This window comes from Benincasa hispida, chromosome 1 (assembly GCF_027475165.1).
Source record: "Benincasa hispida cultivar pf3 chromosome 1, pf3_genome.v1.1, whole genome shotgun sequence".
Classification (NCBI taxonomy): domain Eukaryota; kingdom Viridiplantae; phylum Streptophyta; class Magnoliopsida; order Cucurbitales; family Cucurbitaceae; genus Benincasa; species Benincasa hispida.
Genome location: NC_143478.1, coordinates 15,724,746 through 15,750,065, shown reverse-complemented (window position 1 = coordinate 15,750,065; position 25,320 = coordinate 15,724,746). Strand labels below are relative to the sequence as shown.

Sequence of the window (25,320 nt, the reverse complement as noted above, 5' to 3'; positions counted from 1 at the left end):
AGTATCACAGGCATAAGATGATTGAGGAAAGGATAGGGCATGTTGTTTTCTAATCTTACAATTTAAACAATCAAAGGAAGCAAATTTTGAAACATTATTGAAATAGTCAATAGAAACTAACTTACAAAGTTTTTCTGGGAAAGCAAGACCAAGACGGAGATGTCATTGATATATAGTAGAATTAGTGACTGGTGCAGATATAGCTTGAGGAATAAGAAGTTGAAGAGACGTGAGCTCAAACAATCTTCCTACCTTATGGTCCGTACCAACAATTTGTCCCGTGTGTGGATCCTAAACCTGACAGCCAGTAGGACAAAACAAACAGTTAGGTCAAGATCAAATAGAGGATATGGTAGGTATTTGTAAGAGTTAATGTGGGCGAGACAACGGTACCAACATGGGAAATAGACATGAAATTGCCATTAGTGGCATAAATAGAGGGCAGTGATAGAGCCGAAGTGAGGGAAGATATGAGAGAAATATTAGAGGTCATATGGTTGTAACAAACAGAATCGAGGAACCAAGAATTACCTGGTTACCTGCAAAAGCAAAGGATTGAGAGAAAATTATCTGTTCTAATGATAACTTGTAGAAATACAAATTATTGTAGCTCAAAAGTTGGAACAATTAGGGTCTTTAATGATAAAATCTCATCATTTTTAGAAGAAATGCATGGAATTACTCGAACACTATCAAACTCATGCAAAAGAATGTTTATTGCTAAAATACTGCGACACTAACGCATGATATTGCAGGATCTCAACAAAAGGCTAACGCATGGTTAAGAAAAGTGTCGCAAGCAAAGTCTAACACATGGGGCATGTGTCGGAGGGATTCAACGCAAGGAAGATACATTGATTCAGGTTGTTTCTGTCAAATCACCACTTGCAAGCATGGGCTTCTACAGTGGGCGGCGTCTGAAAAGCATCTGAGTGTCAAGCAACCGACCAGAGTATGGAATTTAATGCTGCCCATCATCAAGTTGGAGAAGACCGACGCCTATAAATAGAAGAAATCCCACCAGATAAAGAAGAGAGTCGAGAATCTGAGATCTTTTAGCTCACTCCATAATTCTAAAATTGTGAGACCGTAAAGTTTTGCTGTGGTAACAAGAAGAACAAGAGGGAAGAGAACCACCACCATCGCCGATCAAGGAGTGGAGGAAGCTGAGCTCGAGAGAGACATTTCTTCCAATTCTTCCATAAGTGGTTGTACACGAACCAGAATTGAGGCAAAGAGGACAAGAGATTGTACTCTGCGGCTTGACTCCTTTCATTTCATCTTACTTATCATTTTCATCTTCTCATTTGATTAAGTGTTGGTTTTGTAAAGACAATCAGTTTCTTTATAAATATTTGATCCATCATACTTTGCCACTGTTTATTTCTTGTTTATGTCGGATGCATCTATGACTTCATACAAATTTCCATTTTGAAACGCTTGAACCAACTAAATTAATTGGTAAAAGCAGCTTTGGCTTAAATTATTCGAGAGAATAAGTAAGCTAGCATCAAGTTAGAAACGCTTAGTACATCTAGAGATAGACGCATTGGTGTTTCATTACATCCTGTGACTGACGCATACATCCTAGAGATAGGTATTGTATGATATTCGCATTGAGAAGTGTCGAATAATGTTAACGCATAACGGAGATAAACAAGTAACCTTATTCGCATCATATTCTTGTTTGTGTATATTTAACTTAGATCGACGCATATCACTTGCATTAAACTCCATTTTCTCACGACCCATTATTCTTTGCTCAACCCTTTTATATCTTCCTGCACACACACAGCAGCTTAGTGTAAATAACGCATTTCTACATACACTTAGGATATTTCTACAACAGTTACAACGCAAGGCCTGCGTTAGCTTTAATCTGAATCCCTGAGTTTGACTCTGAACTTACTAGGAACCTGAGTTAGATTTATACTTGGATCTGAGTCAGGAAAACTTGAACGTCTTTAGCGGAGTATCATGCATCCTGTTGCACATCACTAATGCATCAACGCGTCGCTAACGTATCATAAATGCATCAACGCATCATTCATATTTACACTTACTTTTCCAATTATTTTATACAATACACTCCTAAGCTCGAATCAAGAAATCAACGAACAAGTTTTTAGCGCCATTGCTGAGGATTCAGCAACAAAACTAACCAGAAATTTTGCTTGTATCTTTTGTAGGCAAACTTCAGCTAAGGGAGTATTACGAGCTAAGCCGAAGCTTGTAAACATTTATAAGTAGGGAAAGCACTCCTAAACTTGTATACGACCCTGAAGTTGAAAGGACCTTTCGACGAAGAAATTGATCTAATCGTCGCCGTAGGTTAAGGCAACAATTACTCAGACAACAAACCAGACAACAACAAATGGAAAACGAATAAGCGAATCATAACTTAGCTCAACAGCTAGCCCACGTTGCGCAAAATCCTATCATAATGGGAAGCAGTAGTACGCGTCCCATGAGGGAGTATGTGTCCCTTATGTTATATGATTTCTCACTAGGGATCATATATCCAACGCCAGATGGGACAAGATTTAAGATCAAATCTGTAATGTTACAAATGCTCCAAACAACTGAACAATTTGGGGGTGCTCGGGGAGAAGACCCTCACGCCCACATGAAACATTTCTTGGAGACGTGCAACTCGTTTGTGATTCCTGGAATCACTCCAGAAGTTATCAGGCTATCTTTATTCCCATATTCTCTGCGTGACGATGCAAAGCAATGGGTAAGTTCTTTGGAGCCTGGAGAGATCACGACTTGGGAAAAATTGGTGGAGAAATTCATGCAGAAATACTTCCTACCCACCACAAATGCAAGGAGGCAGAGAGAGATCGTGAACTTCGAGCATGAAGAATTTGAAACCTTAAGTGTCGCATGGGAGCGCTTTAAAGGATTAGTCAAGAACCGCCCCAATCATGGATTACCGTTAACCATCTAGATGGAGACCTTCTATGGCGGATTAACAGAATGTCTCAAATGGCTGCCGACGCAGCTGCAGCTGGCGGTATCATGGACAAATCTTATATTGAAGCTAAGGAAATATTGGACCGCATAGCCAAGCATAATATGGAATGGGTGGATGATACTTATGACGCAAGAGCAGAAAGGAAGAGGCGATATCAGAATGTGAATTATATTAACTCTAACGTAATAGCCACGCTATCTGCACAAGTGGCTACTATGACAAACCTTTTGTAGAATATGTCACTGCGGAACGCATCAAACTTGCAAAAGGTAAATCAGGTAGAAACATTCGTATAGCCCATGGTTAGCTGTGTGGGCTGTAGAGATCCCCATTCCTATTCTTATTGCCCACAAAATCCGCAATCGGTATGCTTTATAAAAAAAATAACCCATTCTCAAACACCTATAATCCCAGATAGAGGAACCATCCAAATTTCTCTTAGGCAGGTAATCAACAGAAGCCACACCACCCAGGGGTGAACCAACAGCAAAGGCAAGGACCGTCGCCTATAATCCAGCCAATGCAGCAGCCGCACCAACAATCCTTTAATAGAGGAGGTCATGCATCGAGTTCAGCATCTCCACTTGAAAACCTCTTAAAGGAATATATCGCCTAGAACGACGCATTGTTAAAAAGCCAGGCGTCTTCCATCAGAAATCTGAAGATACAGGTGGGGCAGATTGCCAGTGAGTTGAAGAATCGGCAGCCAGGAGTCTTACCTAGCAACATGAAAATCCTAGGGAATAACAATGGAAAAGAGCAATGTCATGCGGTGACATTGCGAAGTGGCAAAGTTCTTGAAGAAAGAACCATGAACCCAAGAGCCAAAAATCCTTCAAAAGAACTCAACACACACCCAACGACATTAGAAGATCAAGAAGAAAGGAAACCTGAATCCAAAAGTCATTCGAAGCCAAGCACCTCTAACGTAGGATTACCTGTGGTGCAGCTGAACGTACCATTTCCTAGACGTTTGATGAAGAAGAATGATGAATGAAAATTTAAGCGTTTTCTTGAACTTCTGAGGCAACTACACATCAATATTCCACTTGTAAAAGCCTTAGAACAAATGCCAAAATACATTAAATTTTTTAAGGATATTTTGACAAAGAAGAGGAGAATCAATGAGACAGAAGTAATTGCACTAACGTAGGAGTGCAATGCGTTAGTCAGCAACAGACTACCCAAGAAACAGAAGGACCCGAGAAGCTTCATAGTCTCGTGATCAATCGGAGGGTTAGACGTGGGACATGTGTTGTGTGATTTAGGAGCAAGCATTAACCTTATGCCACTCTCAATCTTCAAGAAATTGGGAAGTGGTGAAACACAACCCACCTCTATAACACTTCAACTCGCTGATAGGACGATCACGTACCCTAAAGGAAAGATTGAAGATGTTCTGGTAAAAGTTGACAACTTCATATTCCCAGCGGATTTCATCATCCTAGACTATGAAGCAGACAGTGATGTACCAATCATTCTTGGACGACCTTTTCTAGCCACTGGAAAAGTATTAATAGATGTGTACAAGGGAGAACTGACCATGCGCGTAGATAATCAAGAAGTGAAGTTTTATGTGTTAAATGCATTAAAGTTCCCAGATAATGAAGAATGTCAACTGAACAAAATAGAGTTGCCTGAAGAAGAAGCAACCCAAGTTTGTGAGGTCCTCGCATTAGAAGAAAGCATGAAGGAACTCGAGCCGCCAAGTCTGAGTGAGCGACAGAAGAAACCAACGCGTCCAACATTAGAAGAACCACCAGAACTAGAACTGAAACCATTACCTAACCACCTTAAATATGCTTTTCTTGGATCAAACACCTTACCTGTAATTATTTCAGAAAATCTTTCCGAGCCTAACGAACATTCTCTTTTGCAGATGTTGCAAAAGCACATGCTGGCAATAAGATGGACGCTAGCTGACATCTGTGGCATCAGCCCATCTTATTGCATGCATAAAATCAGGCTAGAAGAAGGGAAGACTGTATCGATTGAGCCTTAACGAAGGCTGAATCCCATAATGAAGGAAGTAGTCAAAAAAGAAATCTTAAAGTGGTTGGACGCAGGAGTAATCTACCCTATATCCGATAGCAGCTGGGTAAGCCCAGTTCAATGCGTCCCCAATAAAGGAGGAACAATAGTGATAGTCAATAGTAACAATGAGCCAATCCTTTCAAGGACTGTCATAGGCTATAAAGCACCGACTCTCCTAAGATGGTCAAGTGTCAGTGTCGGACACGTGTCGGACACCAACAGACCCCGACACGTGTCCGACACGCCAGCTGGCGTGTCAGATATTTTATTATTTTTTTAAATGGCCGACACGGCGGGGACACGGGTAGGACATGGGTGGGACACTTCTGGGACACGGCGCTGCAAAATTAAAGAGAAAAACAGTGAAAGCTTATAAAATTAAAGTTAGCAGCCCAAAAGCATCAGCCCAAGCCCAAAAATTTTAGGTTTTTGTGTTTTTTATTTTAATTTCTCAAATTATATTATTCCTTTCCACTTTTCTTGTCTTCAAAATATCAGAAGCAGAACTCCTCAAGTCCCCCCGCCCAAAACGCCTCACCTCCACGTGATCAACTTCACGCCCAGACTCGCCAGACTTTGTTCGACTTCATGCCCAGCAGACTTCTCCACGCCCAAACTCGCCAGCGACTTCTCCTCACCCAAACTTCGTTCGACTTCTTCTCCACGTCCAACTTCGTTCAATTTGGTTTGTTTCTTCTTCTGCTTTTATTTTTTTGCGTTATTCTCCTAACCTACTGTTTTTGTTTGAACATTTAAATCTTATTATTTTTTTTATTTTATTTAAAAAGCATGGCAGAATCATCTTCAATTCATACTGAAATCAACTCAAAAATGACTACCGACGATGATATAAAACCATTATGGCAATATGTTACAAAAAATGAGAGATTGAATGAAAAAGGGGGGAATATTTCTTAGCAATGTAATTTTTGTCAAGAAAATAGAAAAGGTTCTTATACAAGAATTAGGGCGCATCTACTAAAATTAAGATGAAGCTAAGACGCGTATTGTAAGGAATGCAAGGAATGACCTGAAAAAGTTCCTTTACCACCTTCACGACATATACAAACTGAATCTCAATCTTTTGGAACTGGAAGTGGAACTGGAAGTATGGTGGGTAGCTATTCAAAGTCTTATTCAACAATGGAACAAAAGAAAAGGAAAGGAAATGTTAGTGCACTAGAGAAAACATTTAACTTGGCCATTCGTGATCAAGTAGATTCGGAGATAGCTAGAATGTTTTATTCTTCAGGTTTGCCTTTTCACTTGGCTAAAAATCCACATTATGTCAACACATTTTCTTTGGTTGCAAATAATGCTTTGTCAGGTTATATACCTTCAGGGTATAATAAATTGAGAACGATTCTTCTCCAAAAAGAAAAAGCAAATATAGAGAGATTGTTGCAATCTGTGAAAAGTACATGGTCTCAAAAGGGGGGTAAGTATTGCCAGTGATGGATGGAGCGGTTCGCAGAGGAGACCATTAATTAACTTTATGGCTATTACAAAAGAAGGACCAATATTTCTTAAAGCTGTAGATTGCTCAGGTGAGACTAAAGAAAAATACTTCATAGCAAATTTGATGAAAGAAGTTATAAATGAGGTGGGACATGAGAATGTGATTCAAATAATCACTGACAATGCTGCAAATTGTAAGGGTGCAGGACAAATTATTGAATCACAATTCCCCAACATAGTTTAGACACCTTGTGTAGTTCATACCCTCAACCTTGCTTTGAAGAACATTTGTGCTGCAAGAAATATTGATAGTAATCAACATGTATTTGCAGAGTGTAGCTGAATTTCTGAAATTTCTGATGATGTTATGTTTGTCAAGCACTTTATCATGAACCATTCCATGAGGCTTGCTATGTTCAATGAGTTTGTATCTTTGAAGTTACTTGCAGTAGCAGAAACACGATTTGCATCTACCATCATTATGCTTAGAATATTTAAACTCATTAAGGGTGGCTTGCAAACAATGGTTATCAGTGATAAATGGGGATGCTACAGAGAAGATGATATGGTGAAAGCAAGACGTGTAAAGGAGTTAGTACTTAATGATATTTGGTGGGATAAGATTGATTATATTCTTTCCTTTACTACTCTATTTATGATATGATCAGAGATTGTGATACAGACAAACCTTGCCTCCATTTGGTATATGATATGTGGGACACCATGATTGAAAAAGTGAAGGTGGCCATCTATAAACATGAAGGAAAGCATCCAGATGAATCATCATCATTTTATGGAGTGGCGCATCAAATTTTGATTGACCGTTGGAATAAAAATAACACTTCTCTCCATTGTTTGGCACATTCTTTAAATCCAAGGTATTCTAAGACATCCTAGATCTTTATTTTATATTTTCAATTTCTATGCACACTCTAAAGTTGGGTATATTTTATAATTTTATTTTGGTATTATAGTCCACAATGGCTTGAAGAAGACAAGACTCGAGTTCCACCACATAAAGACTTAGAAGTATCAAGAGAGAGGATGAAGTGTATCAAGAGATACTTTAGTTCAGAGGATGAGCAAACAAGAGTAAACATTGAATTTGCCAATTTCTCTACAATGTCTTCAGAGTTTGCTGAACATGATTCCATACGTGATAGATATAATATGCCTCCGAAGAGTTGGTGGGCCATCCATGGTGCCTTTACTCCAACTTTACAATCACTAGCTATGAAGTTACTTGTTCAACATCTTCCTCGTGTTGTGAGCAAAATTGGAGTACATATTCATTTGTGCACTCCATGAGAAGGAACAAGATGACACCAAAATGTGAAGAAGACTTAGTGTACATCCATAGCAATCTACGTCTTTTATCAAGAAGAACTCCGGAATATTTCAAAGGAGAGACGAAAATGTGGGACATTGCTGGAGATTCATTCGATTCATTTGAAGATGCAGGAATGCTTGAAGTAGCTAGTTTATCTTTAGACGAACCAGAAGTGGAAGTTGTAGTTTTTACTGATGATGGTGATCCGAATGAACTTGGAGTAGTTAAGAGGACATTGGACAAGAATGAAGAAAATATTGCTTGGCTTCTTCGATTCTATTTTGTGGTTTTGTAACTTTTATGGTGTTCAACTAATTACTTAAACACTTAAACTTGTTACGGCTTATGACATTGGACCGTTAGTCATCTACTCATCTTATCTATGGTTGTATCTTGTATGGTTGTTAATGGTGTTTTTAAATGGAATATTTTCCAGTATGTTTATTTCACGACATATATTTAATTTTTTAATAAAAAAAAATAATGTGTCCCCGACGTGTCGTGTCCTACTTTTTTTAAAATTGGCATGTCGTTGTGTCGGTGTTGCTGTGTTGCTGTGTCGCATGTCAGTATTCGTGCTTCTTAGGTTACAGGTTGGCAAATTTGCATGGACTATAAAAAACTCAACGCGGCAACCAAGGACCACTTCCCTCTTCCCTTCATTGACCAAATGCTTGACAGACTGGCTAGAAAAGAATTTCATTGTTTCATAGATGGATACTCCAGCTATAACCAAATTTTAATCGACCTAGAAGATCAGGAAAAGACGAAATTCACTTGCCCCTTCAGAACGTTCGCGTTCAAACGCATGCCCTTTGGACTGTGCAACGCACCTAGAACATTCCAAAGGTACATGATGGAAATTTTCTCTGACTTCTTGGAAAAGACCGTTGAAGTTTTTATGGATGATTTTTCAGTTTTTGGAGACTCATTTCAATCATGCTTAGATAACTTGGAGGTCGTCCTCGCTCAATGCGGGGAAATAAATCTCGTGTTGAATTGGGAAAAATGTCACTTTATGGTGACTGAAGACATTGTTTTGGGCCACAAGGTATCTAAAGCTAGGTTGGAAGTTGATGAGGCCAAGGTAGATGTCATAGCTAAACTTCTTCCACCATTAAATGTAAAAGCTCTATAAAGTTTTCTAGGATACACTAGCTTCTACCGAAGGTTTGTAAAAGGCTTTTCTCAAATTGCACGACCTCTGAGCGCATTATTGGAAGCGAACCAACCCTACGAATTCAATGACGACTGTTGTGACGCATTTGAAACACTGAAGTATGCGTTGACTACAGCTCTGGTACTAATAGCACCGGATTGGACGCAACGTTTCATTCTAATGTGCAGCGGAAGTGATGTTGTAGTAGGCACCATGTTGGGAATTTGATACACCCCATCTCTTATGTGTCCAAGACACTAAACGACTCTCAGGAACACTACACAACCACGGAGAAAGAAATGTTGGCTGTAATGTTTGGCATCAAAAATTTCAGATCTTATTTAGTTGGTGCATCAGCAACCATCTATACAGACCACTCAGCCATTAAGTTCTTGATGATAAGAAGGACGTGAAACCAAGATTAATTAGATGGGTGCTGTTATTGCAGGAATTCAACATCGATATTTAGGACAGAAAGGGGACTGAGAATCAGGTGGCCGACTACCTGTCCAGATTAGAGAATCAGGAAATACAAGACCAAGAAAATGAAATCAAAGATGCATTTCCTGATGAAAGCTTATTCAATGTTGAAGGCAGGGAACCTTGGTACGCAGACATAGTTAATTACTTAACTACCAAGCAATTCCCCAAACACTTCAACTCTCGGCAAAAGAAACGGTTGGTACACAATAGCAAATTCTATTTTTTGGGATGAACCGTTTCTCTACAAACAAGCTCCCGACTTCTCATGCGTCGATGCGTTTAGGAGGAGAGACACAACGCATCCTAGCTGAGTGTCATGATTCTCCTTACGGAGGGCATTTCGGAGGGCAAAGAACCGTTGCAAGGTTCTTCAAAGTGGATACTTCTGGCCTACCCTCTTCAAAGACGCAAGGAAGTATGCTCACACGTGCGACCCTTGCCAACGCACTAGAAATATTTCCTCAAGGGACGCAATGCCTCTGAACAATATTTTTGAAGTCAAATTGTTTGACGTTTGGGGCATCGATTTTATAGGACCTTTCCTTCTATCTTATGGTCAACAATATATTCTGCTGGCAGTAGATTACGTATCAAAATGGGTGGAAGCAGTAGCTTGTGCCAAAAATGATGCGTCGACTATTTCTAAGTTTCTTACCAGGAACATTTTCACACGCTTTGGAACACCAAGAGCCCTGGTAAGTGACGAAGATACGCATTTCATTAACAGCATCATTTCAAAATTACTTGCCAAATATAATGTCAGGCACAAGATCGCTATTGCATACCACCTGTAAACCAACGGTCAAGCTGAGGTATCGAATTGGGAAATAAAATCAATATTGGAAAAAGTCGTCAACGCATCGGGGAAAGATTAGGCACAGAGGCTGAATGAAGCACTCTGGGCCTACAAGACTGCCTACAAGACTCCCATAGGTATGTCTCCATACTTCTTAGTATTCGGAAAAGCTTGTCACTTACCCCTGGAGTTAGAGCACAAAGCTTTTTGGGCAGTTAAGAAGCTGAATTTAAACTTGGATGCTGTGGACGATCAACGCAAACTTCAGCTCAATGAGCTTGAGGAATGGCGGTTGAACGCATATGAGAACAACAAGCTTTACAAGGAGAAGACCAAACGTTGGCACGATTAACGCATTAGTAAGAAAGAGTTTGTTGTAGGCCAAAAAGTTTTATTATTCAATTCACGATTGCGTTTGTTCCCAGGAAAATTAAAGTCAAGGTGGTCAGGACCATTCATTATCAAAACACTCTTTCCCCATGGAACAGTAGAGTTAACGCGGGAGGATGGCACAAATACGTTCAAGGTAAATGGGCAAAGAGTGAGCCTTACTTTGAAGATGGTGTAGAATGACAGAAGTCATCCCTCGTATTACGTGAAGCCAACTGAGGCTTGCATCGAAGCATCCCTGCTTTCACATCAACATATATTCTAGGGACGCTTCTTCTACCTTCATTTCTTTTGCATTGTGTATTTTATGACTGTGTTTGTGTTTATTCTAATTGTTTGTTATCTTTGCGTTATGTTTTAAGTTGATTGATGATTGTTATTACTTTCTTAGTTAAGAGCTTTATTTTTTAAAAAAAAAAAAGTTGTGTACAATCGGAAGAAGCTTAGGATGGAATAAAACTGACGTGTTGGACTTGTGCCAATGCATGGCCCAAACCGAAAGGACGCATCTCAAAAACACAAAACACTCGATTGCCTAGAAACTGTAGGCACGTATTTTTGTCTCCTTAATAAATGAGGATGTCAGGCGCCGCCTGACATCACCATCCTCTCTCCCCAGACCTATAAAATGTAACCTTCAGACAGTCTCTTCTTCTTCCATCTTCTTCAAATCCTTCTTCGAAAAAAGAAAAAAAAACCCTAGCTCCTGAATCCTTTACTGCCCTTCGATCAAGTCCATTATGCCGGTCATCCTTCGGCAACAATGTCTTCAGCATTCGACAGCCAAAACCAATCGATGAGCTATAGAGGCATGTCGCTAGTTAGTTCCTTCTCATCTTCCTCTGCTTCAATGTCGACCCCTCCAAACCCTCGCCAAACTTCCAAAACTCCTATTTCGAAGCCTTCGCACGGTGGGCATTCCTCCACATTCCAGCTACCATCTCGGTCGAAACCCATCAAAACCACTACAAATTTGAAAACCTCCAAAACCCACCAAAAACCCAAAACCACCGCCAAACCTAAACCCAAAACTCCAACCAAACTGAGGCAGCAGCACCCTTCTTCCTCTGTAGTTGCCAAGAAATCCTACACAAAGCCCGCCCTACACCGTTCATTCCAAATATTATGTCGATGGGTGCGATGCATGACCCTATTCCCACTCATCTCCACACCGCACCATCGCCCGTAGTGCGTCCACTTCCCTCATTATCCATCCAACCCTTAGCCACCATTTACCCCGTTGAAGCAAGAGCTAGCCAACCCCTTCCGCTGCGTGCCATTATCATTTCATCTCCCGGGTTACCGCATACCCCATCTGGCACCCCACCAATCACTCCCCCCAGACCCAGCTCTGATAGTCCTGTGTCAGAGTGAAACATCGCAGAACTTGCGGAATTGGCACGGAGAGACGAGCAAGAAGTTTTCGGAGGGATTTTGGCAAGTTTAAACCAGAGCCAAGAAGAAGAGGAACAAGTGATGTGTCCTGACCCAATCGACGCATCACTTGAAATCGATGAAGCGGAGCGTTATGCGATGATGCTTGAAGCAGAGTTGGAAGAAGAAGAAGAAGAGAGAGAAGGGGAAATTGGCCCGGATGCGTCGCAACCTCGGCAATCTGAGGCGGATGAAGGGCCATCGAAAGCAAAGAGAGTGGTGAGAAAAAGAAAATTAATTTTAGAGGATGAAGAAGAGCAGTTCGCATCTGGTCCTGAGGGTGCAACACATGAGAGCTGCTCAAGGTCTAATATGTTGGAAAAGGAATTGGAGCAATACCAGCCCGCAAAGCAGGGGCGAAGAAAGTCAACCCTCCAAAAAGAGTTGAAAAATGAATTAAGAGAGCTGGCGCGGGAAGCCAAAGCACACGAGGCGAACAAACGCAAGGTAACTGACGCGTTACCTAAAAAGACCAAAGGGAGGAAGCGTCAGTTTAGTGACATTCTTGCCGAGAAGGGCTTCTTCCTCGAACAAAACCCAGCCCATTACTGTGGATGTAATGGGCTGGGGTCAACTATGCGTTGGGTATACGAGGATATGGCCTAACCTTGTCCACCAATTTTATAGCAGTGAGTTTGATATAGAGAGAAATACGGCGTTCGTTGATGGTGTTTTGGTGCGCTTCTCACTCGACAAAATTAATGAAGTGTTCAATATTGCAAGTAACCCAGACGCAGAGGAAACCGCATCTTGGAAAATCCGACTCCAAGCCAAGTAAAACATGTGTTAAGAGTAGTGGCCAAACCTGGAAGCAAATGACAAACATCAAGAAGTGGAGTAAAGATCTTAGCTTTCAGGAATCTGAAACCAGACGCAAACTTATGGTATTATTTGATTAAGAAAAGCATCATGCCCACAACGCATGATGAAACATTATCAAGAGAACGCATCCTGGCCACTTACTGTATCATACAGTTCATTCCTATAGATGTAGGGAGGATAATAAGGGACCAGATCAAAGCCATTAAAGCCAAACCACGAGGACAACTTTATTTCCCTTGGCTGATCTATGCGCTATGTGAACGCGGGGGCATCACTCTGGGGGATGATTATGAGGAAATCGATGGTCTAATAGATATCAAGTTGATCAAGCATCTGCTTCGCGGTTCGCCGCACTAGCCTGCCCACCTTGCAAGGACGCGGCAGCCAGACCTCGACCCTCCAAATGCGCCTCCAAAAGAAGACGCGTCCGAGTGATTGAACACAGCAATGAAGCTTCGAAAAATGAAGATTACGAAGTGGAGCATGCGTTTAATGATGAAGAAGCTCGACCAAACCTAAACATCCCTCTCCCAAACTCACCTTTGGCCCCGCAAGAAGGGATTCTTGATCCAACGCAGTATGAGACTACCAATTTAGATCAAGAAATCTCTAGTCCCCTTCCTTCGCCCTTACCAACTCTAATTCCAACTTTTGTATCGCCTCCAATTATTTTTGAACCAACTGAGTTAGGGTCAAGCAACGTAGGAAATCTTGAAGACCCAGTTGAAAGAGTCGAGGAGCCAACACCACCACAACCACGCAATCAACTTAGACCACTGGTTGCATCCATTGAAACTCTTCAACAGCAAAATAGGGTTCTAAGGGATTACATGCGGCAACAATCAAGAAGAATGCAGGACCAGTTCGTCTATACAACGTAGTATATTAATCAGGTCCTGGTTGGAATGTTTGTCTTGCCACTGCTACTTGCTCACCTAAGGAACCCTCTGCGCTTCATGGATGAAGACCCTGCAGAAGAACGTAGGGATGATGTGCCAGCACAATAAGTTTTGGGGTGTTAGTTACTTTGTTCTTTGTTTCTTTTGATCTTTTGTATTTGTTTATGATGTCTGTTTATTCCATTACTGAGTTATCCAATGAAATGAATGAAATTTCTATCATTTTTCATCCTTGCGTTTGTCCTTAGCATATCTTTTTTTTGTTCTTTAGCTATATTTCTAGTCTTGTGCGTTGTTTTACCTCAATGATATTAGAAATATGAAATTTATAAGTACAGAGTAGGCGTTAGGAAAATCAAGAAAGCCTAAACATTTCTAAAAAGTCTACATGTTTTCCTTCTAATGCATGCAAGCTTTAAATCAAAACTTCTTTTGAAACTCTCAAAACCTTTTCGAAATTTTTGTTTCTCTTTTAGCAATGAGGATTTAGCTGATCTCCAAATTTGGGGATGAGGGAAATCTGAGTTAAGACGCATTAATCGAGTACATCAAAAAGAAAGGAAACAAAATAGAAAGATGTTAAACGCAAACTCCTCTGTTATTACTCTAAAAGAAAACCTCAAATTGGCATGAGTTAAAAAGTTGGAACAGGTACTTAGCCGTAGTTGGATGCTGGCATGACACCCGTGGAGGCAAGCCAAAACGAAGTTAAGTCTCCTAGACCAATGCGTCCTAAAACTCCTCTATCTAGGTTAAAAAGTTGTATCTTGAAATGCATGAATGCTAGTTATGAGTTTAGTTGTGAAGGGCTCTCACCCGTAGTTGGATGCTCGCATGACACCCATGGGGGCAAGCCAAAACGAAAGTGGGACACCTAGAACAACGCATGGGTAACCGAAAATTTATACTTTTTTTTTAACTGACATCTATTTTAAAAGCATCTAATGCATTGCTGGTTTAGAAAAAATGAGAATGTTTTGATAAACAAAAGGAGTTGTTGACGAAAAGCTTGCTGCACCTGAAATAAAACACTCTTCCTTTTAGAAAAGAATCAACCTGCGTTATATTTTCCAAACTCCAGTCTCAAACTTATAAGTGAATATGATGAGAGGTGAACCTTGCACACTAAAAACAATGGAGATAACAAATTTTGGGGTGTGATAACTTGCAGAAATACAAGTTATTGTGGCTCAAAAGTTGGAACAATTAGGGTCTTTAATGATAAAATCTCATCATTTTTAGAAGAAACGCATGGAATTACTCGAACACTATCAAACTCATGCAAAAGAATGTTTATTACTAAAATACTGCGGCACTAACGCATGATATTGCAGGATCTCAAAGGCTAACGCATGATTTAGAAAAGTGTCGCAGGCAAAGTCTAACGCATAGGGCATGCGTCGGAGGGATTCAATGCAAGGAAGATACATTGATTCAAGCTGTTTGTGTCAAATCACCACTTGCAAGCATAGGCATCTGCAGTGGGTGGCATCTGAAAAGCATCTGAGTGTTAGGCGGCTGACAAGGGTATGGAATTTAATGTTACCCATCATCAAGTTGGAGAAGACCGACGCCTATAATCCCACCAGATGAAGAAGAGAGTCGAGAATCTGAAATATTTTAGCTCACTGCATAATTCTGAAATTTTGAGATCGTAGAGCTGTGCTGTGGTAATGAGAAGGACAAGAGGGAAGATAACCACCACCATCGCTGATCAAGGAGTGGAGGAAGCTGAGCTCGAGAGAGACATTTCTTCAAATTCTTCCATAAGTGGTTGTACACGAACCAGAATTGAGGCAAAGAGGACAAGAGATTGTACTTTGCGGCTTGACTCCTTTCATTTCATCTTACTTATCGTTTTCATCTTCTCATTTGATTAGGTGTTGGTTTTGTAAAGACAATCAGTTTCTTTATAAATACACATATTTGATCCATCATACTTTGCCACTGTTTATTTCTTGTTTATGTCGGATGCATCTATGACTTCATACAAATTTCCATTTCGAAACGCTTGAACCAACTAAATCAATTGGTAAAAGCAGCTTTGGCTTAAATTATTCGAGAGAATAAGTAAGCCAGCATCAAGTTAGAAACGCTTAGTACATCTAGAGATAGACGCATTGGTGTTTCATTACATCTTGTGACTAACGCATACATCCTAGAGATAGGTATTGTATGATATTCGCATTGAGAAGTGTCGAATAGTGTCTAACGCATAACGGAGATAAACAAGTAATCTCATTCGCATCATATTCTTGTTTGTGTACATTTAACTTAGATCGACGCATATCACTTGCATTAAACTCCATTTTCTCACGACCCATTATTCTCTACTCGACCCTTTTATATCTTCTTGCACACACACAGCAGCTTAGTGTAAATAACGCATTTCTACATACACTTAGGATATTTTTAAACAGTTACAATGCAAGGCCTACGATAGCTTTAATCTAAATCCCTGAGTTTGACCCTGGACTTACCAGGAACCTGAGTTGGATTTATACTTGGACCTGAGTCAAGAAAACATGAACGTCTATGGAGGAGTGTCATGCGTCCTATTGCACATCAACGCATCATTCATATTTACACTTATTTTTCCAATTATTTTATACAATACACTCCTAAGCCCAAATCACGAAATCAACGAACATATAATAAATTTGAAGTATTATTGAGCGGAAACCTAAAGGATGACAAAGCTTTAAAGGGAGAGGCAACAACAACAAATGATGAACTAGCATTAAATAAATTCCTTGATTTAGTGGATTAATCCCAAGGTTGAGTAGGACAATGGTCCAAAAAATGTCCATATCTGTGGTAGTACCTGCACTTAATTGTAGAACAATTAACATAGTTATAACCATATAATTCACAATTTGTGCAAAGAAGTGACTCATAATATTTCGCCATTACAAATGGGCGAACAAAAGCAATAAAACCAAACTTAGTCAAATGAACCAAATTGTTGAACCAAGCGGTCAAAATTGATCGAATCGAAACGACTTGTCTGAATCGAGCCGGTTTGATCAAAGCAGCTCGCCTGGATCAAACCAACTTAATTACACCGAATCGACTTGGCTGAACGAATTACACCTCCAAACCCTTAGGTCTACTAATTTCATAGAGGATTACAGATTTGGTCCAGATTTGGCGCACTAAAGATTAAGCGGATTAGTGGGACGACATAGGGAAAACCAATCAGAATCGAACGACAGCAACCTGTGTAACGGTAGAGAACTACAAATCTGATTGGCATGTAGTTGAGATGCAAAAGGAACATGCAGCTGAAAAGCGAATGGATCTGAAGGCTGAGATGCGAACAGATTTAAAACGAAGACCAATAGGGATATTTGAAAAGTAGAATATGTGAACGGATTTGGAACAAAACCACACCTGGGTGCTCGGATTTTTAGGTAGTGTTGTATCCGGACAAATCTAAAGCCAATGGAGGCTTGCGGTGGACTTGCACTGAATCAGATGTGAATAGTCGGATCTGGTTGGGAGTAATGTAGATCCGGTCGGCAGTGAAGCTTGGTCAACGACGACACTGCGGAATGGATGGATCAAATGGATTTGGTCCGATGTGTATTAAAAGGATGACTCTTCCGACGGTGTGGGCAAGTCTGATGATCTGGACGACAATAGCGATTGGCTAAACCCTAGATGTGTGAAACTCTGATACCATGTGAAGAATTTCTTGGTATTTTATTGAATCAATATATGTTATATCTTTACAATTGGAAACCACATATAATACACAACAAGAGTAACAAATAAGTTAAATCTTCTAACAAATAGCTTAAATTGTTGCAGAAGATACATATATGATAACATTATCAATAAAATGGTTAAGTGTGGCTTATATTTTTATTTTGTTTAAATTAGGTAACTATTGTTGGAATCCAATTATTAATTATTATTAAAGTATTAGAAGATGTAAAGATAGAAATATAAAAAGTCGTTTTCTTCTTCCTAAAAATTCATTAAAAAAATTATAACTTTACATTTAATTTTAATTAATTTTAGAATTTCATAAGTTTAGAAATTTTAATAGATTTATCCAATAATTCCTAAAATGGCATAACATTAAATTTACACTAAATTATAATAAATTTTAGAATTTCAAAAGTTTTGGAATTTTAATAATTTCTCAACGTTACTCGACTCTTGAAATTATATAGAGAGTCATCACTTCCAATTTTTTTATATAATAAAATATTGTATGATGTGGAATTGTTTTTTTTTTTTTTCACTCTCAACCCTTTTCTCTAAAATTAATTGTTTGATATATGATGTGCTAGAGCATAATAGATAATCACATTTTTTCTATAGAAAATTATCTTAGTTTATTTTTCTTCTTCCCATAAAATTTCTTTCTTTTATCTGATATAGCATATTAAATAGGTGCATTGAGTTTTTCTTTATTCTTTTTTTCCTTTTTAGAATAAATTCTAAAGTACGTTCTTTAATAAATATATGTATTGTTATATTTTAAAAAATAACTTTTAGTTTAATTCTAAACATCAATATAAGATTAAAAAAAAAACAATTATCTCAAGTACATATACACATCTCTTCCCTCCAATAGATGTTTTCAAGTTTCTTTTAACACACTCTCCTTCCTATAATTTTATTTGAGTGACTATCAGCTTTTAAAGTTAGACAAGGTAACAAATTTTATTTTGATATTCTAACATTATCGTCTTTTTAAAAGAAATTATATCTAGTACAAATAGAGAAAAATGGTTCTAGTAATTAAATTATCAAATTATTGTGTTAATATTCCAGTATTGTAATATATATAATGAAATAAGTTTCATTCTAATATTATTATATATCTATTGTGAAGTCACACGAAAGGACTTTTATCGTATTAATTACTACTTTCATTTAATTAAATCCTCTATTTTTTGTATTTTCTTTAAACTTTGGATCTCATGGAATTATTTTTCTAAGAATGTAAATGCAAGTATTTATTTTGTTTTTCTTTTACACGTGCACCTCACATATACATTTGAAGAATTAATGCACCAATTCGATCTATATAACCACCTCCATCCCAGACTTTATTTTCTAAAAATATATAAATTTATTTTATAAATTGAAAATTGAAAAAATCATCCTTTCAAATGAATACGAAAAGTTACTGACACTTGACAAGAGAGCAATATGGAAATTTTTGAAAAATATAAGGACAAAAGGACATGTAAAATTTTTCACTAGGTGGCCCTTTTGGTATAGTAAGGATTTTTTAAAAATGAAAGTAGCCTATTTTTTAAAAGCAAAGTTTCGTTATAATTTAAGAATTTAACATTAATTGCAAAGGGTTTTTTTTTCTTTTTAAATGTATTATATTTTATAGAATACATTAAATTTTAAAATATTAACTTAAAGAAAATACATGACTTTCAATCTTCACTCATTTTTCCCCTAGTTTCATTTTAGAATACCTTTTTTGATGCATATATTTTTCCTCAATAAACATATTATTTATTAGACTGAGTATAGTTCAACAAAAATTACCGTATACTTAGTCAATGGTTGAAGGTTCAAATTCTCCTAACCTTCGTGGTTGTACTTAAAAAACATTATTTATATGTCATCAAAGTTAGAGTTTTTTCTTTCTTGAGAAACTTTGATTTTCTCTTTTGGCTATTTTAGTTGAGGATATAGGGTTATGTAATGTATTTTCATATTAAAATCGTCACAAAAAAATTATCTCCTATTTTTGTGTACACATGTTAATAGTATAGAATTGTTTCTTTTTTAAAATCACATTTTATCACTAAAATATCAAATTCACGTCAAAAGAGGGATGGTAATTTCTTTTTTTAAAAAAAAATCACATTTTAACTCCAACATCTCAAATTCACATTAAATGGAAGGACTTTTTTTATAAAAAAAATATATTTTCTATAAAATCTCAAAATTTACGTTAAAATAAAGGTGGAAATTATAATTTCAAATTATATTTCAATGATTTGAAACTTAAAATTTCTCTATAAATAACTAAATTCAGCCTCTCATTCTTTAGGTATCTCCTCATATTTTCTTGCTTTCTTTTTTTTTTTTTTTTTTTTTTTAGAATTTTTGTATTTTGTTTATAGTAACACGTTGAAGAGTTAATTGTTCTACTTGAAGTATCCCTTCATTCAATCTCTCATTTTTTAGGCAACTTTTTATTTTATTACAACTTTTGTTAATCATTTTTCATTGTAGAAACTTTATTGTAGCATTCATTTTTTTTTCTTAATTTTGTTTATAATAATATATTTTCCAATGTTTTTTTTCCATAATTCATAAGAAGAACTAATAGTTCTGCTTCAATATTTCTTTTCAATTTTTTAACTTCTCAATTTTGTAAAATCATATAGAGTGATTTAATGTATCTTTTATATATTTTGTAGTTTTTTTCTACACACAAATTCACCTACTGGTCTCGTAGAGAAGAAGACCGTAGGTTCTTACTTTTGAGGTTCAATAAGGTTCAAGCAATTTAGAGGTTGACAAAGTAACGAAGAAGATGGTGATTGATTATTTTTATGCTTTTGTAGTTTTTTTTTTTCACTTTTAAATTTTTGTAAAGCACAGGAATTAGTTTACTGGTTAATAATAATTTTTACTATTTTCTACAAGTTTTTGTATTTTTTTTAGATTTAAGTTTTTAGGGTTTTGATAGAAAAATATTTTTTAAATTAAAATGTTAAAAAATAAAAATTAGAAAGATATAATAAAAAGATTTGCCTCTTTGTATTTTTATTTTGATTGTAAATATTAAATTATTCGTAACACCCTCCATTTATCCTTTTAAAACTTAGTTTTTATTGTTTTTAAATCATTTTTAGATTTACTTTTCAAATTTTTACATTAAATTTGTATTAATTTTTTTTTTTTTTTTTATCAACGACCATATTAACAAATGCAAAAAGTTTGCTTAGCACATTAACTAATTCAAAATAACTTCAAATTAGTATTTGAAATCTATATGGGCTAAGTTAAACCCTCAACTTTTACATCCATTATCTCATCTCCTTTTATTATTTTTAGAATTAATTTTAAAATTTTGAATTATTTTGCTTTATTTTTTATTTTTTTTATAACTCTATATCCATATTCATTTTTTATATATAAAAATGGTTAACATCATCTGTATTTTTTCTCACCTTTAATTTTCTTGCTAGGTATCTTTTAGGCCCCGTTTGATAATTATTTTATTTTTTTTTAATTAAGCTTATTTCGTCCACATTTTTTACGACGATGTGTGCACAATGGTTGAATTCTTACCCAAATTCTAAAAATTAAAAAAAAAAAAAAAATTGAAAGCTATTTTTTTAGTTCTCAAAACTTGGTTTGATTTTTTATACCATTAGTAAAAAGTGGATAAAAGAGGAAACTTAGAGGCAGAAGTAGTGTCATAGACTTAATTTTTAAATTTTTTTTTAAATTAAATTTTAAAATTAAAAAGATAATCAAATCGATGGCTATCACACTTTTGTTATATAAAAAAAAATAGTACAAAATATTATAGTTTATATGTTGTTTTAAACCTATTTAGTTTATATATTTTTAATGATACATTTTAAACTTAATTAAAATAATTATTATTTTTTCTCACCAAACATCCAAAATTTTACAAGTATTTTTTCATGACTTATTTAAAGAATAAAACTCTCCTATTAGTAAATTAACGTTGTATTATTAAATCTTTACACGACCGTAGTATCGAACTAGTTTTTATAAAATGCCTCCAAATTTGGAATAAAAAAAAAAGTAAATAAAATAAAAAAAGAAAAAAGAAAAAATCCCGACACTTAAATCAAGTTTTTGAACTTGAAAGATAAAATTTGTAACAATCATCGGGATTGAATTTAAAGATAAATTTGATAAAAGTGAAGATAAAAAGATTGCGTTAATTTTGGATCAAACGCTATTTTCCATTTGAATATAAATAGAGGAAACCGATGATGGATTGATTGAATGTAGAGGTCCAAAAATGTGCACACTCGAGAAGCGACGCAATCTCTTCATCCTAACTCTGACCGGCGACGACGACCACCGCCTCAGCCCCTCCTTCATCGCCTCCATTCTCGAAGCTCTTTCCAAAGTCAAGTCCCAAGCCTCCCCAGGCTCTGTTCTCATCACTACTTCCCATGGCAAATTCTTCTCTAATGGCTTCGATCTCTCCTGGGCTCAAGCCGCCGGCTCTGTTTCAGCCGCCGCTGACCGCCTCATGCATATGGTCCATATTTTCAAGCCCATCGTCGCCGAACTCCTCTCTCTCCCCATGCCCACCATCGCCGCCATCGCCGGCCACGCTGCCGCGGCCGGCTTCGCGTTAGCCCTCAGTCACGACTATTTGTTCATGAGGAGGGATCTAGGCGTTTTGTACATGAGCGAAGTAGATCTAGGGCTAAGTCTGCCCGATTACTTCACGGCGCTGTTTAAATCGAAGATCGGCTCGAGCTCCGTCCGCCGCGATGTGCTCCTGAGGGGAATGAAAGTGAAAGGCGAAGCAGCGGTGAGGATGGGGATCGTGGAATCGGTGCACGACGGCGAGGACGGCGTCATGGAGGCTGCCGTACGATTTGGGGAGCAGTTGGGGGCAAGAAATTGGAACGGTGAACCCTACGCGGAAATTAGGAAAAGTCTTTACCCAGAGATCTCTCGGCTGCTTGGATTGCCGGAAAAGGTCATATCGATTTCCAAGCTATGAGTATTGAAAATTGATTGTTCGTCTCAGTTATTATGTTATGTATGCTATTTTAGGATGCGAATTTCGAGATTAGAATAAATTTCTTGATGCCGTCTGTATTATAAATCGATTGTTTTTCGTCATCTGAAAATCTGGTGAAGAGTGTATGTTTATGGGTCACCGGAAAATTGTTTATCCGGACGCCGGCAGCTGGCTATCGTCTATGAAAATATCGATCTGACCAGTCCCGTACGTTTCTCTTTGCTTCTTCTGCCAGAAATTTGGGTGTTTTTGTTTCTTCTCGAGAACTTAAATTCTAATATTTAGCTATATATACATAAACCCAGGATAAACTTTAGTTAAATTTAATAACACCTTAATTTATTTACACTAATAAATTCAGGTTTTGGGAAAGATAAGGTATATTTTTTTAAAAAAAAAAAAGGGGTAATTTTTTTTGTCCTTTTATGGGGGTGCGTCTCTTCACTATTTTTTTTTTAAAAATTAAATTATGTTATCTCCTATTTAATTTTGTAATTAATTTATTAATTTGTTTCACTGCATAAAATTATTTGCTACAATATGTTCATGAATTTGTTTATGTCACTTTATTAGTCATTTTGGTGCAAATACATTTGTATGAAATTTTTGTTTAAATTAATTGTTAGTAAAAAATTTATGAATTTATTTAATTGAGTCCACTTACAAAAAAAAAAAAAAAGTTTTCATTAGTTTGAAAAATACCTTATTCATCTTCTTTAGGGTTGTGATCCTACAATATTTATATTAACTTTTAGATAAATTATTTTAAATGAAAAATCGCTAAATATTTTTAAATATAGCAAAATGACAAAAACATCGAAATGAAAATTTTTAGGCTTTGTTAGGTAATCGTTTGACTTTTTATTTTTTTTTTTTAAATTAAGCCTATAAATATTACTTCTATCCCTAAATTTCTTCTTTTGTTTTCTACTTTTTTATCAATGATTTAAAAAATCAAGCCAAAATTTGAACACTACAAAAAAATTTACTCAAGAATTTAATCATTATATTTAATTTAAAAATAAAAATAAAAATAAAATGATTACCAAGCGAGACATTAACTATTTTTTTATATTTGTAAATAAGCTAGCCACGTTGCCCATCTTCCATTATTATGTGGGTCCCACCTCATAAAGAATGCGTGGGATGAGGATACGCATTCCAAGCTTGAAGAAAAACTCTTCGCTAAAGAAAAAAAAACCCACCCCGTTTCACTGTTTTTTTTTTCAAAACCACCCTCATTTTCTAATTAATCCGATAAATTTCAGAAACTATATCTAAATTTTCCTATTTTCCTATATTTACAATTGACTCTATTTAACCACTTTTTATGTTTAGTTATTTCGATAAACTAATTTTATTTAAAAATATGATATTTAATTAATATAAGTAAAAATGTTATATAAATTTAAATAATATTAAATCAATGTATAAATAAAACATTACTTAAATTTAAAGCATTCCTAAGGAAGGAATTTCCTTAAAACAAACATAATAATCTAAATATTTCAAAATATCTATAAAAATCTTACTAATAAACCTGACAATCTAAAGATGTGAGTCATATAACAGTCCCTAAAATCCCCATGAAACCAGAAATCACAAATTATTTTCAAATCTTGTACAAGTCGTTCCATATCGTGCTTATATTTGATAATCACAAAAAATAAATAAATAAATAAATAAATAAATAAGCCGACAATGAATAAGTATATTGGATATGTATTTGCAAAGGATTAAATAAAATCGACAAACACAGATATTTTTGTGAAAAGACTACTTTTATTTGAAGATAAAATGGAAGAAAGATATTTTTGTCCAATTGTATAGACATAAGCTGTTTTGATTTGAAGATAAACTGAGGAAGTGGATTTTGGTCGGGTCGAGTCGAGTCGAGAGCGGAGGCCAATTAATTTACCATTTGAAAATGTGCACAGTGGAGGAGCGAGGCAATTTCTTTATTCTAACTCTAATCGGCAACGATGACCACCGCCTCGGCCCATCCTTAATCAACTCCATCCTCAAAGCTCTTTCACAAGTCAAGGCACAAGCCTTCCCTGGTTCGGTTCTCATCACAACTTCCCACGGAAAATTCTTCTCAAACGGCTTTGATCTCCCCTGGGCCCTTACCGCCGGCTCTGTTTCTGCTGCCCGTGATCGCTTAAACCACATAATCGACATCTTCAAGCCCGTCGTCGCCGAACTCCTTTCCCTTCCTATGCCTACCATTGCTGCCATTACAGGACACGCCGCTGCCGCCGGTTTTACATTGGCGCTGAGCCACGACTATCTGATCATGAGGAGCGATCGGGGCGTGCTGTACATGCGTGAGTTGGATCTGGGTCTAACTCTACCGGATTACTTTATGGCTCTGTTTAAGTCCAAGATAGGCTCCAGTTTGGCTGTGCGCGACCTCATCCTGAGGGGGATGAAAGTGGGAGGTGAAGCAGCAGTGAGAATGGGTGTCGTGGAATCAGCGCACCAAGGCCAGGACGCCGTCGTGAACGCTGCAGTGCGGCTTGGGGAGCAGCTGGCTGGAAGAAATTGGGATGGGGAAGTGTATGCTAAAGTCAGGAGAAGTTTGTATCCCGAGGTCTCTGAGGTGCTTGGGTTAACGGGGAAAGCCATATCCATTTCTAAACTATGAAAGATGAAGGTAATATGGTATGAATTTAAGTTCCTAAAGCCATATGTATCGATACATTGGCTGAGAGAAATTGGAATCTCAGTCCAGTTCAGTTGTATGTTTATAAATTTCATAAATATATACACAATAAGTGAAAAGTTGAACCTCAGTACTTACC

General features: G+C 36.9%; 1 protein-coding gene, 1 non-coding gene and 2 pseudogenes across 3 annotated transcripts; 3 read left to right on the top strand and 1 right to left on the bottom strand.

Annotated features, from left to right (window-relative positions):
- Positions 1–2,828: 2,828 nt before the first annotated feature.
- On the bottom strand, positions 2,829–2,934 carry LOC150038270 (small nucleolar RNA R71). Its single transcript, XR_016527417.1, has one exon. It is a non-coding gene; the product is annotated as a small nucleolar RNA R71 (small nucleolar RNA).
- Positions 2,935–6,154: 3,220 nt separating this feature from the next.
- Positions 6,155–8,094, top strand: LOC150038269 (uncharacterized; annotated as a pseudogene).
- A 13,508-nt stretch (positions 8,095–21,602) lies between these two features.
- LOC120069637 (enoyl-CoA delta isomerase 2, peroxisomal-like) lies at positions 21,603–22,718 on the top strand. The gene has a single exon (XM_039021419.2). The coding sequence runs from the start codon at positions 21,776–21,778 to the stop codon at positions 22,493–22,495; it is 720 nt and encodes a 239-aa protein (XP_038877347.1). The 5' UTR covers positions 21,603–21,775; the 3' UTR covers positions 22,496–22,718.
- A 1,455-nt stretch (positions 22,719–24,173) lies between these two features.
- On the top strand, positions 24,174–25,311 carry LOC120069645 (enoyl-CoA delta isomerase 2, peroxisomal pseudogene; annotated as a pseudogene). Its single transcript, XR_016527246.1, has one exon. The product of XR_016527246.1 is annotated as an enoyl-CoA delta isomerase 2, peroxisomal pseudogene (transcript).
- The last annotated feature ends 9 nt before the right edge of the window (positions 25,312–25,320 follow it).